This window comes from Aedes albopictus, chromosome 3 (assembly GCF_035046485.1).
Source record: "Aedes albopictus strain Foshan chromosome 3, AalbF5, whole genome shotgun sequence".
Taxonomy (NCBI): domain Eukaryota; kingdom Metazoa; phylum Arthropoda; class Insecta; order Diptera; family Culicidae; genus Aedes; species Aedes albopictus.
The window spans coordinates 294505474-294518758 of record NC_085138.1 but is presented as its reverse complement, the minus strand read 5'-3'; the positions used below and the strand labels follow the sequence as shown (position 1 = coordinate 294518758).

At 41.0% G+C, this 13285-nt stretch overlaps 2 protein-coding genes across 2 annotated transcripts in view; both read right to left on the bottom strand.

Moving 5' to 3' along the window:
• Positions 1 to 3147, bottom strand: part of LOC109418687 (alpha-L-iduronidase) — a 29118-nt gene extending 25971 nt beyond the window's left edge. The window contains exon 1 of the mRNA XM_062842126.1: positions 2867 to 3147. Within this exon, the coding sequence (XP_062698110.1) occupies positions 2867 to 3147 (281 nt within the window). The remainder of the gene's footprint in view (positions 1 to 2866) is intronic.
• LOC109418686 (PRADC1-like protein) lies at positions 3147 to 12847 on the bottom strand. Its single transcript, XM_019692897.3, has 3 exons — positions 12529 to 12847; positions 12211 to 12469; positions 3147 to 3705 (listed from the first exon to the last, which is right to left on the bottom strand). The coding sequence occupies exons 1-3, from the start codon at positions 12617 to 12619 to the stop codon at positions 3411 to 3413; spliced, it is 645 nt and encodes a 214-aa protein (XP_019548442.3). The 5' UTR covers positions 12620 to 12847; the 3' UTR covers positions 3147 to 3410.
• Positions 12848 to 13285: the final 438 nt, after the last annotated feature.

The window sequence follows — 13285 nt, the reverse complement described above, 5'->3', positions numbered from 1 at the left end:
AATAAAAAAGAGTAGAATTCCACCGAATATGTAGAATTGAAAATATTTTTTTTTAACAATGCAGAATAATCCGAAGTTATCCCAGTTCAACTAGCAAATTATCACCCTATATCCTTATGCAAATCGATTGTGCGTACGAAGAAGATAAGTTTAACACAAGAACAAATCCTTCAATTTACTAATAGTTTAGTGGAACATTATTATCATTGAGATTGGGAACCGGCGTGAAAATCGATATTTTTTTAAATGCCATGAATTTTTAAAAGTGCACTTCCTTTTATTCTTGTTTATCTTATAATAAAAGTGCAATGCCTAGAGTAGATGCAAAATAAAATCGATTATCACGCGTCAAAAATTCCGGTTCTCAATCGCTCTGATTATATGGTATAAAAATTAGGTCATTTTTTAGAAAAAAAAGCATCATATAACGTGTAAAATCACAGTATCGATAGCAACAAAGATTTTGTCAATAATCCGCATATTTACGTCACAGAGATGTAAAATCTGGCTTTCAATCTTTGTTGTCATGTAATCAGAAAATCAGATGTAAATTTACGTCTAACGGGTCGCTCCTTTTATGTGCATCCATGGAGACATAAATTTACATGATTTTTTCTAAGAGTGTATATTACGACGAGCCGGGCTAAACAGTCGGGACACAATTTTCACGAAATTCGGCCAATTTGTTTGTTTTACGGATGGCATGGATATTATTGCTAAAACATTTGGAACGGCGGCAGAACTATACAACCCTGGCGAAACCGCGAACGACAAGGCAAGGCTAGGCAGGAGTGTTATGATAGACGGGAATGCCTTCAAAGTGGTGTAGGACTTCATCTATCTCGGATCGTTAATAATGGCAGAAAAGAACGTTAATCGTGAAATACGAAGGCGCAACATCAGTGGAAGTCGGGCCTACTATGGCCTCCACAAGAATCTGCGGTCGAAAAAGATTCAGCCCCACAACAAATGCACTATGTACAAGACGTTTATAATACCGGTGGTGGTTCCTTACACACTCAAAACAGATTTGCGAGCGCGGCAAAAACGCTCACAGCCGTGAGCTCAGTAAAACTGTTAACTAATATACCAGCAAAAAGTGACTTTTGTTAGCTGACTCTCAGTAAAAGTTTTACCGAATCTCAGCCAAGAACTCTCCAAACTGCTGCGAAAAATGAACCACGAGCTCACTGCACTTTACGTTGAAACAAGCCTCTGGAAGGTGGAAAAGCTGAAAGGATGCGATGGGAAGGGCATGATGTGAGAATGCTGGACAACCATGTAAAACTAGTGATCGCAAGAGATCCGGACGGTATAAGAAGACCTGGCAAGGTGGCTGGATCAGGTGAAAATAGATCTGGCGAGCGTTAGACGCGACCGAGGTTTGAGATTGACAGCTATGAACCGTGACAAACAGACGGTCAAATTTCCATCGACCATGCTTTTAACGAACAATTTAAATCTTGTAAGCTGTGTTTTTACAACCACAGCCGCACGTATCGTTTTCGCGTTTGACGATTCACACTAGCGTCTTCTGTTGGAGATATTGCACACCACAGTTTTTCGTACAGCATGTACACCAGGTGGTGATAGTGTAAACTGGGTGATGGATTTTAAAGAAAATTGTTCTTGGTGTTACGTCTGTTTGTCTGTGTGTGCACGGTGTAGGCACCAAACATGCCATTTTTCTACATTAATATTTTTCACGAATGCCCACAATCCCTAGCTAGTATACCGTGGAAAAAAGGTTACGTTATGCACCAGCAATATTGTTAAACATTTTTTTGAAAAGTGCGCAAAGTAAGGCCCTAGGTGCGCAAAGTATGGTGCGTTTACGGTATTATGGAAAAATATTGTTGATTTAGTTTTATCTTAGAGGAGTCAGAAGCCTTATAGGAAACCCTGCAGGAAATTGATTGAGAAATTATTTGATAAATTCTTGGTAGAATTGCTAGAGGCATCTCTGGATAAATTCCATGAGATATCTTTTTTATATCTAAATAAAAATCACATGAAAAACTTCTGCAGAAATCCCTGGTGGGGTTCACGAAGGAATTTCTGGAAAAATTCTATCACGAATAACTGAAGAAATCCTAGTCAGAATGTTTAAAGGGATCACTACGAGAATCACTGGAAAGAATCTCAGGGAAATTCATAAACGGAATTATTGAAAAATCCTTTTAAAGAATTCCTGAAATAATTCAAGCATGGATTCCTGGAAGAATGGGGTTTCTATGAAGAAATTCCTGGTAAAATCCCTGAGATCGCAGTAAAAAAATATGGTCTCTCTGTAATGCACACCATTACTGTGAAGTTAAGGTGAAGTAGCTTGGTTCTAAGCAGATAGAATTTGATAGAGATTATATTTCTTTCAAAATTATGTTGGACAAAAAATGGAAATCGTTGGCATTGCAGCCTTCTACGTGGCCTAAACAACTTAAATTCAAAGAATTTGAAAATCGCCACGTTGTTTGGAAACCAAACCAATCGTGAAGAAATCTGTAATTTTGTGTTTGATTGTTGTTAGCTGTTTCATTATTTTTGTTCAAATCAATGTTTTTGTTGTGTTAGCTTATATATAAATAGTTAATTGTTTTACTCAAACTTGTTAATATTACATGAAAGATTGATTGCCATATCCTTATCTATCAATGTTTGTGTTAACGTAGTTGTATAGTATTAAGAACACATTTTAATAAGACCAAGAATTGGTCAGATAAAATTACGAATGAATAAATAAATAAATAAATAAATAAATAAATAAATAAATAACGGTAATACTTTTCTCTATATTCTGTACAAATCATGACCGATTGTGGCCCTCAATAAGGTCGGTAATAAAGTTTAAGATTGGCTGCATACTTACGAGAAAGTGATCATGTCCAATAACCAATGAATCCTAACATGTTTCAATCCTTCGCTTGGTAACGATCCAATGATTTCCAAATTGAGCAAACTATCATTAGAAAGCAAAAAATCAGCAACTTTCTCCCGTGGTGCCGGAGGGCACAATCCAGTGCTAGTCCAAAACCTAGGTAGTGGTTTACCATGCATGAACACTTGCTGCAAATCTATTTCGACTTCATAAACCTTCGATAACGCCAAAGTGTCTACAGCGAAAGCCAACAGCATCAATAAAACAAACATTTTGATAAACTGCTCCTACAGTAAGTTTATTGCAATTGTCTTCTGTTGTTGCTTATCGTTTCTTGTTCCTCACAGCTTGACTAGAAAATTAGTCTGTTTGAAAACATACTTTCTAATACCATTAACTGTTTTATTTTTAAACTTTTTTTTCTTCAAAGTGAATATCACACTGGGACCATTGATCTCACTCACACATCACTGGGTTAGACGAAGCATCACGAACTTAAAATACTGCAAATACTAGCCCCTCCTCTAGATGCCGACTACCACTGCAACCACGGCGGTTGATTAATCTCATGCGGTGCCACGAATGTCAAGTTCACCGGCAAGTTGATAAGCGCATACGGGAGGTTTAGTTTAGCCAGCGTCTTTCGAATGATGTGTCCGTTTCTGCCCAGCAGAAAGGCAGCCGGAATGTTGGTGTCCCGATCGGTTTTATCGTGGATCATCTCGATGTAGTAGTCGTAGTCATCCGAGCTGGAGTCGATCTCCGTGATGATAACCGCCCGGCCGCCGACCTGCTCGACGTTTATTGCTTTGGTCACAAAGGAGCATTCTCTGTAAAAAAAATCAAATCAAGGAATGGTTTAGTACCTAGTGTGTATATGAATTGAGCATTTTAAATCATTTCGAAAAACCAAGGTACAGTGGTTGATTTGTCACGCTATCGCGCTTAATCAATACCAATAATGCGCATCTATTATAAAATATTAATTCCCTCAAAAGTGAGGTTGTGAGATCAACGCACAAGGTCGGGCTTTGAGAAAATAGTGAAACTTCAATAACAATTTTCGTAGACTGTGTGCAACAATGTCACAAGCACGCGGTCACAAAACGTGGTCCGCCGTTTCCACTAAACCAGCACACACCGGACATTCGGGGAAGACACCGCATGACCGAAACGATGGAAGTAACCATGGCCTGAAAGGACCTGTGTCAGGTGGAATGTTACTGTCCCACGCGTGCTGCCATTTCAGCTTGGAGGCCAATCTGGCAGTCCTGCGTATGCCACTTGTGCCGGGCATTTAAAAGGCACCATACCAGTGAAGACGCAGAGTGCATCGTGTGACACGGTACGGTACAGTGATTCCTGTATCACATGTGTATCATAAGTATAAGGCACATCAGTGTATAAGTACTTTTCAACTTACCACGGTAATTTTCGGGACTCAGCGCCGTGCCCTAAGCCGGGCCGCCATACCCTAGTATAGACGAGGCGGCACTAGCCAGAAGCTTGCGCTTGTTGGCATACCCCGCAGTGCAGTGCTATTGAACATTATCCGGGACAGTGCCACTTAGAGGCCGTTCATAAACCACGAAGGCTTTTTGGGGGGAGGGGAGGGGGGGGGGTCTGGCCAAAGTCTACGCTCCATACAAATTTCAAAATTTTTGTATGGACAAAAGACTGCGAGGGGGATGGGGGGTCTGAGATGGCCAAATTTTGGTCTACGTGGTTTATGAACAGCCCCTTATAGCTGTGGAGGCTGTCTGCCTGTGGGCAGCAGTCAATTCAACTTCTTCGATCGATTCACCGTAGACCTCCAGCGTAATGTCGTCAACTAAGCCGACGATTGCCGTTCCTAACGGGAACTCTAACACAAACATTCGTCGTACATGACATTCCATAACACCGGACCCAGGATGGAACCTTGCGGGACTATTGATGTTATGTGGAGCACTTCCGACCAACCTCTGTGTCATAAACTAATACTCTGTTCTAGAAGTAACTTTCGAGAATCCTGTAAAGGTACACGGGTAGCCCCAGACGCAGAAGCACAATGGTAATATCCGCCTAACTGGCGCTATTGAACGCGTTCCTCACATCCAGAGTCAGCACTGCACAGTAGCGAATTCCCCTCCTCTTACGCTAGAGCGCTATCTCGGCTGTTTTCGTAATAACCGACAGGATAGCGTCTACGGTCGACCTCCCCTTCCGGAAGCCGAACATGTTGTTCGAGAGACCATTTACACTCTCGGTGTGTCTCAACAGTCTGTTGAAGATGATCTTCTCCCCACCTTCTCCGCCGTGTCGATCAAGCATATTGGTCTATATTTTAACGGGTCTCCAGGTAGTTTCTCCACCTTTGGCAATAGAACCAGGCTCTGCCGCTTCCAAAGCTCTTGTCCAGGCATTTCTGCATAGTAGACCTGAATATCCCGAAGGCATCAACAATAGCTACTTTTAAGAAAAAGTTCGGAACTCCGAACGCTAAGGGACTTTGCTATACCTGCAAGTTCCTCAATCCTCATTGGTGGTTCTCTCCTCATCACCAGCCGCAGTCCCCAACTGTCCTACGAAAGGAGGTCAAGAATTAGCATTATGACGCGGAAAAAGCCCCTTGATGATCCCCTCCAACATCTCTACAGACTGCTCTGTAGGAGCCACCTCTTGTCTTGGCGATCCTGTAGACATCATGCCACGGATTCGAATTGGCATTCTGACAAAGACCCTCAAAGCCGGCCTTTTAGTTAGTCCTTATCTCGGTCTTCAGCGCGACTTTAGTTAGTCCTTATCTCGGTCTTCAGCGCGACTTTAATATCGGCGAACACCGCCCGTTCATTTCGCTATTCTTCCGTCCGTGCTCGATGCATCTGTCGCCTAGCCCGTAGGCAGGCGTGAGTCTACCAGTACGCCGGTAGATGCAGTCCTGCTGTTTCGCGTATCAGTCGAATCGGATGTAGCTCTGCCACCGTTACAATTGTTATGGCGATAATGTCCATGTCGTCCGCAAAGTACACAATTTGGCAGGATTTCGCGAAAATCTTATTCTGGCTATTGAGTCCGGCTCGTCGCATTGCACCTTCCATTGCACCTTGTTGAAATCCCGGGCGAGATAAGAATGAACTGGATAGTTTACCCAAAATCCTTTACGCAGCTTTGAACACCGTTCATTGTTGCTTTAATCAGTCTGGTAAGCTTCCCTTGAAAACCTTGAAACCGTTCATGATTTGCAGATGATAAGTGGCCAGCTTTCCTGCGCTCATCTTGATGAGTTCAGCTGCGATACCATCCTTATCAACTGCTTTGTTGATTTTGAGCTAGTGAATGGCAATCTTAAGAGAAGATTCATTTATTACGTCTATCATTTTTAAGGATTTCAAGAACCCCCGTCCCCTCTCTGTCACGCTCTATTTTCATATGCACTGAAACCTTCATTTAGATAGGATCCATTTAGGTAAAATCTATTTAGGTCCCCCAATTTAGGTAACGTTACCTAAATGGAAATTGATTATGTTAAGAGCAGCTGGAGTCACGGTTGAAGTACTCAAGATTACAGATAAAGTTGATTTACGAAAAAAAGCAGAATTAAGAGTTAAGGGAAGTTTATGGAGTGTTTAAGGTTAAAAAGTTTAAGAGTATTCGAGAATTCCCTGGCGTTTGGGTCATCTGATCTACAAGTAACCAGTTAACTATAGGAGCATTATGAATGACAAGTATGCTTACACAGCCTCATGTTGCTATGTGTTGTCAAGCGGTTGGTTTCCTAGTCAGTTTGAGGATCTCCAAGAACTTCCTTACGTATCGGTCATCGGATATAATAATGATTCTTCAAGCTTCTACAAGAACTCCCTTGAGTATAGGTCATAGAATCTACGAGGGCTACTAGTTGTACATATCTAATAGCATTAAGAATGAGGTTTATACTCACACTGCCCTAGCCATATATGTTCTATCAAGTGGTTGATTGGTTCTATGATGGAATAGGAAATCCGAGAATTCCCTTAAGTTAAGGCCATCTGATCTTCAAGCGTAATCAGAGATCTATTGGAGTATTATGAATGAAATTTAGGCTTGTAAAACCTCATGCAACAATGTGCTGTCAAGTGGTGAGTTCGATGTCAGTTTGCGGATCTCCAATAACTTCCTTGAGTATAGGTCATCGGACCTGCTAAGGTAGTTAATTGTCTCTAAGAGATTTACGACTAAGGTTCATACTCACACAACCTCAGGTAACTATGATCTATCAAGTTATGAGTTCGAAAATTCTTTATGGGTCTCCAAGAACTCTCTTGAGTATAGGTCATCGGGTCTACCAAAGTAGTTGATTGTCTCTTAGAGCTACATGACTACGGTTCATACTCACACAGCCTCATGCATCTATATTCCATCAGGTGGTGATTTCTATGATTGTATAGGAGTATCCGAGAACACTCTGTAGTTAAGACCATCTGATCTACACGTGTAATCAGTAATCTATTGGAGCATTATGAATGAAATGTATGCTTACACAGCCTCAAGTAGCTATATGCTATCAAGTGACAAGTTTGTTGTCAGTTTGAGGATCTCCAAGAACTTCCTTGAGTATAGGTCATCGGATCTGCCAACGTAGTTGATTGTCTCTAAGAGCTTCATGACCAAGGTTCATACTCACAAAACCTCAGGTAGACATAATCAATGATTCTTCAAGCATTTCATTTCATTCAAACTCCCTCGAGTATCGCTCATCGAATGTACGAGGGCTACTAGTTGTATTTAACCGTTATGTGGCCGGCAAACTTTTTGCTTTTTTCTATACCGTGTATTTTAAATGGGTGATGGGTACCCGGGTACCCTGCCGGCCACAGGCATCTATATTCTACTAGCTGTTCCGGCAGACGTTGTACTGCCGTTTTGTTTGACAACTGTTGTAGACACATTTTGGCACCGCACTCTAGATTGGTTTTAGTGCGATCGCTTTCATTTTCTTCCCCACTCATAAGAATTTAGTAAATATACAATAACTCTTCTTTTAAGATGATTTTCATAACTTTTTGTACATATAAACACAGCCACCATGAATACGAACCTAATCATGCAAAAGTCATCCGGATCGGTACAGCCGTTCATTAGCTTTGTTGCCTCAAAGGGACTTCAAACTCATTTTTATATATATAGACTAGCTGTCCCGGCAAACTTTGTCTTGCCGTCTTGTGGTGGTTTGACAACTGTGGAGCTCAAAAAAGCACCGCACTCTAGATTGGTTTCATTTCAAACGTTTTGATTTCCTTCCCAGCTCACGAAAATTAGAACTATAGCAATTTTCTTACTTTTCTAGTTGATTTTCGTAGCTTTTTGTACATATAAACACAGCCACCATGAATACGAACCGAACCGTGCAAGAGTCATGCTGATCGGTCCACCCGTTCTTGAGTTTTGTTGCCTCAAAGGAACTTCAAACTCATTTTTATATATATAGATAGACTAGCTGTCCCGGCAAACGTTGTCTTGCCCAGCTGTGGTGGTTTGACAACTGTTGAGCTCATAACGTCACCGCACTCTAGATTGGTTTTATTTCGATCGTGTTGATTTCCTTCCCAGGTCATGAAAAATCAGTACTTTATCAATTTTCTTACTTTTCTAGTTGATTTACGTAACTTTTTGTACATATAAACACAGCCACCACGAATACGAATCGAACCATGCAGGGGTCATGCTGATCGGTTCATCCGTTCGTGAGTTTTGTTGCCTCAAAGGGACTTCAAACTCATTTTTATATATATAGATAAAGATAAAGATAAAGATCAAGTGGTGGGTTCTATGATTGTATAGCATATACAAGGAACTTCCTGGAGTTAAAGCAATCTGGTCTACAAGCGTAATCAGTAATCTGTTGGAGCATTGGAACGCATTAAAACGCTTAGTAACGCCTCCAAAACCCCCATGAAACCCCATGAGCCTCTGAGGCCCTCTTTATCCTCTTGAAACGCCTTGGAACGCTTTAAACCGCCTCTAAAACTCCTTTAGAACTTTCGTGAAAGTCACCTGAGAGCCTCTAAAGCCTCTCAAAGCCCCTGTGAAATCTCCTAAAACGACCTGAAACGCATTGAAGCGCCTTAAAACGCTTTGAAACGCTTTGAAACGTATCTGAAATCCCTATAAAACCTCCGTGAAATTTACCTGAGATCCTCTGAAGCCCCCTCATGCCACTACCAAACCTCCTGAAACGCCCTGAAACGTATTTATGTAAACGCCCTGCAACGCCTTGAAGCGTTTTGAAACGCCTCTTAAACCTCCGTGAAATTCACCTGAAAACCTCTGAAGCCCCCTAAACCCCTGTGAAACCTCCTGAAATACACTGATACGCCCTGAAACACATTGAAAAACCTTGAAACACTTTGAAACTCCTCTGAAACCCTCATGAAATCTCCGTGAAATTCACCTACGAGCCTTTTAAACCCCCTCATACTCACCAGAAACCTCCTGAAATGCCCTGAAACGCATTGAAACGCCTAGAAACACTTTGAAACGCCTCTGAAATCCCTATGAAACCTCCGTAAAATTTACCTGAGATCCTCTGAAGCCCCCTAAAACTCATGTGAGACCTCCTGAAACACCTTGAAACGTTTCGAAACGCCTCTGAAATCCCTATAAAACCTCCGTAAAATTTACCTGAGGTCCTCTGAAGCCCCCTAACATCCCTGTGAAACCTCCTGAAACGCATTGAAACGCTTTGAAACGCCTCTGAAACCTTCATCGAACCTCCGTGAAATTCATGTACGAGCCTCTTAAGCCCCCTCAAATTCATCGGAAACCTTCTTAAATGCCCTGAAACGCTCTGAAACACATTGAAAGTCCTTGAAACGCCTCTGAAACCCCCATGAAACCTCCGTGAAATTTACCTGAGAGCCTATGAAGCCCCCTCACGCCCTTACTTTAGCCTCCTGAAACGCATTGAAACGTCCTGAACGCTTCGAAACGCCTCTAAAACTCCTATGAAATCTCCGTTAAATACACCTGCGACCCTCTGAAGGAACCCTTAAACCCCCTTAAACCCCATGAAATGCCCTTAAACGCATTAATACACCTTGAAACGATTCTGGAACCCCATCAAACCTTCGTGGAAATCACCTAAGAGTTTTTGAAGCACCATATAACCTCTCTGAAACCCCCTAAAACGCCTTGAAAAACCTCTGCAACACAAATGAAATCCATGTGCAAGGCACCTGGAAGCCGCTGAAGCCCCCTAAAATACCTCTGAAACGCCCTCTGAAATTCCCTTGAAATCTCTCTGACCCTCCCCCTTTACATCTGAAAGCCTTGGCCCCTTTGCATCTACAAGCCACTTGCCCTTCTCAAACTTCTTTACAACCTTGAAATCCATTTAGGTAAAAATTATATTTAGGCAGTCCCGACTCGTTACCTAAATGGAGGTTCATGTGCACCCAATACACGTACTGTAACACTTTTCTAAACTCCCTCCATCCCACAAAAGTTGGACGTATTTTTTTAACGTTCCCTAAACTTCCTTTAGCGTGAGATTTGAATCATTTCCGTTCTCTACATTAATAGTTGTTTCCTCCATTGGTGTTGCCTTGGTCCCCGTGCCGATACTCTTTGCGTCCATCCGTTAAGAGGATTCCCGTACTTATCCCTGTACATTTCGGCTCAAGTTGAGCTTCTAGTAGAGCACGTGTATCTTGAAAACGACAGAGCAGTTCCATTTCCTCGCACTCCGCTTCTCCCAGGTGGCCTTTTTTTTCTACCGACAGAAGGGGGTTTACTGCTTCCTCTTATATCTGTATCGCTTGACATTACCATGCTGCAGCATTACCGCTCTCGCTGCATTCTTGTTCTAGCGTAGTATATTCAGTACGTAGTATTCTGCGTACGTGGCGTACGTAGTTATCTCTTGAAGTATACCTACTAGGGTCTGGGATCATTTGGCAGGAGGGACCTATTTTGGGCACTTGCTGCTATAACAATTTTCAACCAATTGAAATTTCATGCCACAAAAGTTCAGCCTATTGGACGTAGTGGCTTAATTTCCCCAACAGGGGAGGAAAAAAAAAAACAATTGACTTGATTTTTGGGACACGCTGAGGCACGTGCGGTATCTAATCATGTACAAAACTTGAAGTCAAGGGATTAACAATTGACTAAGTTGTAGCAGCAAAGCAGGTATCCAATATAGGTCTTCTTCTTCTTTATGGCTCGACGTCCCCATTGGGACTTGGCCTGCCTCGTTTCAACTTAGTATTCTTAGAGCACTTCCACAGTTATTATTTGAAGGGCTTTCTTTGCCTGCCATTGCATGAATTCGTATATTGTTAGGCAAGCTAATTTGGCTGCTAGGCTATTTTGGGTCTCCAATAGGTCCTCTTTTCCAAATTATCACAGACCCTATATTTGAGTAAGATAAATAATGTAAGCCATTATTTTGCTTTCATTAAAGCCGATGCAAATATTTAATTTGTTCTATGTCATCCCCCCCCCCCCTTCAAAAATCCCAAAATATTGAAAGGGGCGAAAAAAAAAAATATGGCTGCCCATGGCTCCATTCTCAATAGAAAAAATGTTGACAAGCAACTATTTTTCAATAGTTGAAAAATATTTTTTCAATAGGGTAAATGTACCAATAGTGGTGCTATTAGTAGCTCCTTGTAGTAAAACAATTGAATAAAATTAATAAAATCACAAAATAAAAAGTCTGAAAACGTTAATCGGTAGTTTTTCACTTAAATTGTTTAGGAAAAAATGTAAAAACCATTGTTTATTTCATATTTTGCTAATAAATCACTTGCACCAACTATAGGTACACGGTTCCTATTATGGAGGTAAAATTTAACATCGGTTCCTATAGTGGCGCATCCCATTAAATTCTTATGAGACCCACCACTATAGGAACGCTACCGCCACTATAGGTGCAAAGGAGCAAAAAAATTAAGGGATATAATTGTTTAAAATAGGTTTTTCGGCAAACCCTGAACAAAATACTGAATTAATGTTATTAATAAGGCATGATGCATCTATGTATTAAAAATGTCATTTGCAAGCTTTTTGGTCAAAATAGTGTTAAATTGCCACTACCACCACTATTGGTACTACCTCCACTAAGGGAGCTTTTACCCTAGTTGGTATAATTTGAAATTTTTCAATAGTTTTTTTTGTTTGTTCCTTATTTATGTTTGTCCTCCCCCTCGTACCCGATGAGAGGTCTCGGACATGAAAGAAAAATCTTGAGAAAAATAATATTTGCATCGGTCTAAGTAAAAATCAAAAAATCAACATACATAAAGTGATTACATATTTGTAAATCTGTAAATATATACCTAATAATCACAAAAAATACTGATTCTACTTACCCACGTTCCACTAGAACGATATTCCCCTTCAGATCATTCTTGTTTAAGAAATTGGGCTCACAGGCGTCCGGTGGAATCGCTGGAACCAGTTTTCCTTCCCGAACTCTGAAGGAAGCGGACTCGAACGATGTCCCAAAATCCTTCGCCGGCCTTATCCGATAGGTGTACTCCAGCTCCGGTGGGTCGACAATTTCGAAGAACACGTCACCAGCTATGATGTCCTGCGTGCGAGCTCCATCGTGCATGTGCAGATTATTCGCTACGAAGCAAACAAGCTAATTTACATTCAAATTTTCATACAAAACGAATCGTACAAACCTCCACTATGAACTATCGCAATTGAACTAAGTAGAAAAACTAGGGCGAACAGCACTACTATCTTGGCCGAAATATTCACAGGAGGGAGCATTGTATTGTACCATCACCAGCAGATACGATTGCGGTTGTGATATTCATAGCTATCTCACCACTCGGTCAAGTAATACTGTGCCAGCGAGGTGGCAAAATTGATAAGATTATTGATTATCTTACCAAAACTCTTCGGAGAAAATTCATAAAATTGTAGAGCAAAATGCTCCTGTTCATTAGAATACGACACTGATGACCACTGCCAATCAGATCAAAACACACCGTCGAATGAAAGGGGAGACAGAATGTCAGAAACCAAAATGTCATGAAAATGTCATCAATTCAAAATTAAACATTTCATGCTGAAATGTTGCACGCAATGGTGAAATATTCCAATCAGACAAATGAGTTTTCTTATTGGAACTTCCGTGATGCACAGGAAAACTTTTTGTCTTTTCTAGTAAAAAAAAAATTGATGAAGTTAGCTTCCCACTTGCAGTTTTTAGACAACAGAATAGTTAAGAGTTAGCGCCGTTTTTCTTTTTTAACGTGGGTTGGAACTGGATCAAAAAGAAAAACGGCAGAGAGTTGTTAGCGACTGCCTACCAAATAACTATGATTTGCTTTGAAGAATTATATTCAAATTTTATTGTAACACAAAGATTAGAATAACTAGCCACAGAAGTTCTAATGTCGCGACTGTTCGTGTGACTAACATCTAGTTTGC

Excerpts from the sequence above, each read along its gene's own strand:
- LOC109418686 (XM_019692897.3), bottom strand. The coding sequence starts at position 12,619 with ATGCTCCCTCCTGTGAATATTTCGGCCAAGATAGTAGTGCTGTTCGCC. Across the intron at positions 12,470-12,528 it reads TGCGATAGTTCATAGTGGAG|CGAATAATCTGCACATGCAC; the intron begins GTTTGTACGATT and ends TTTGCTTCGTAG. Across the intron at positions 3,706-12,210 it reads ATCGTTCTAGTGGAACGTGG|AGAATGCTCCTTTGTGACCA; the intron begins GTAAGTAGAATC and ends TTTTTTTTACAG.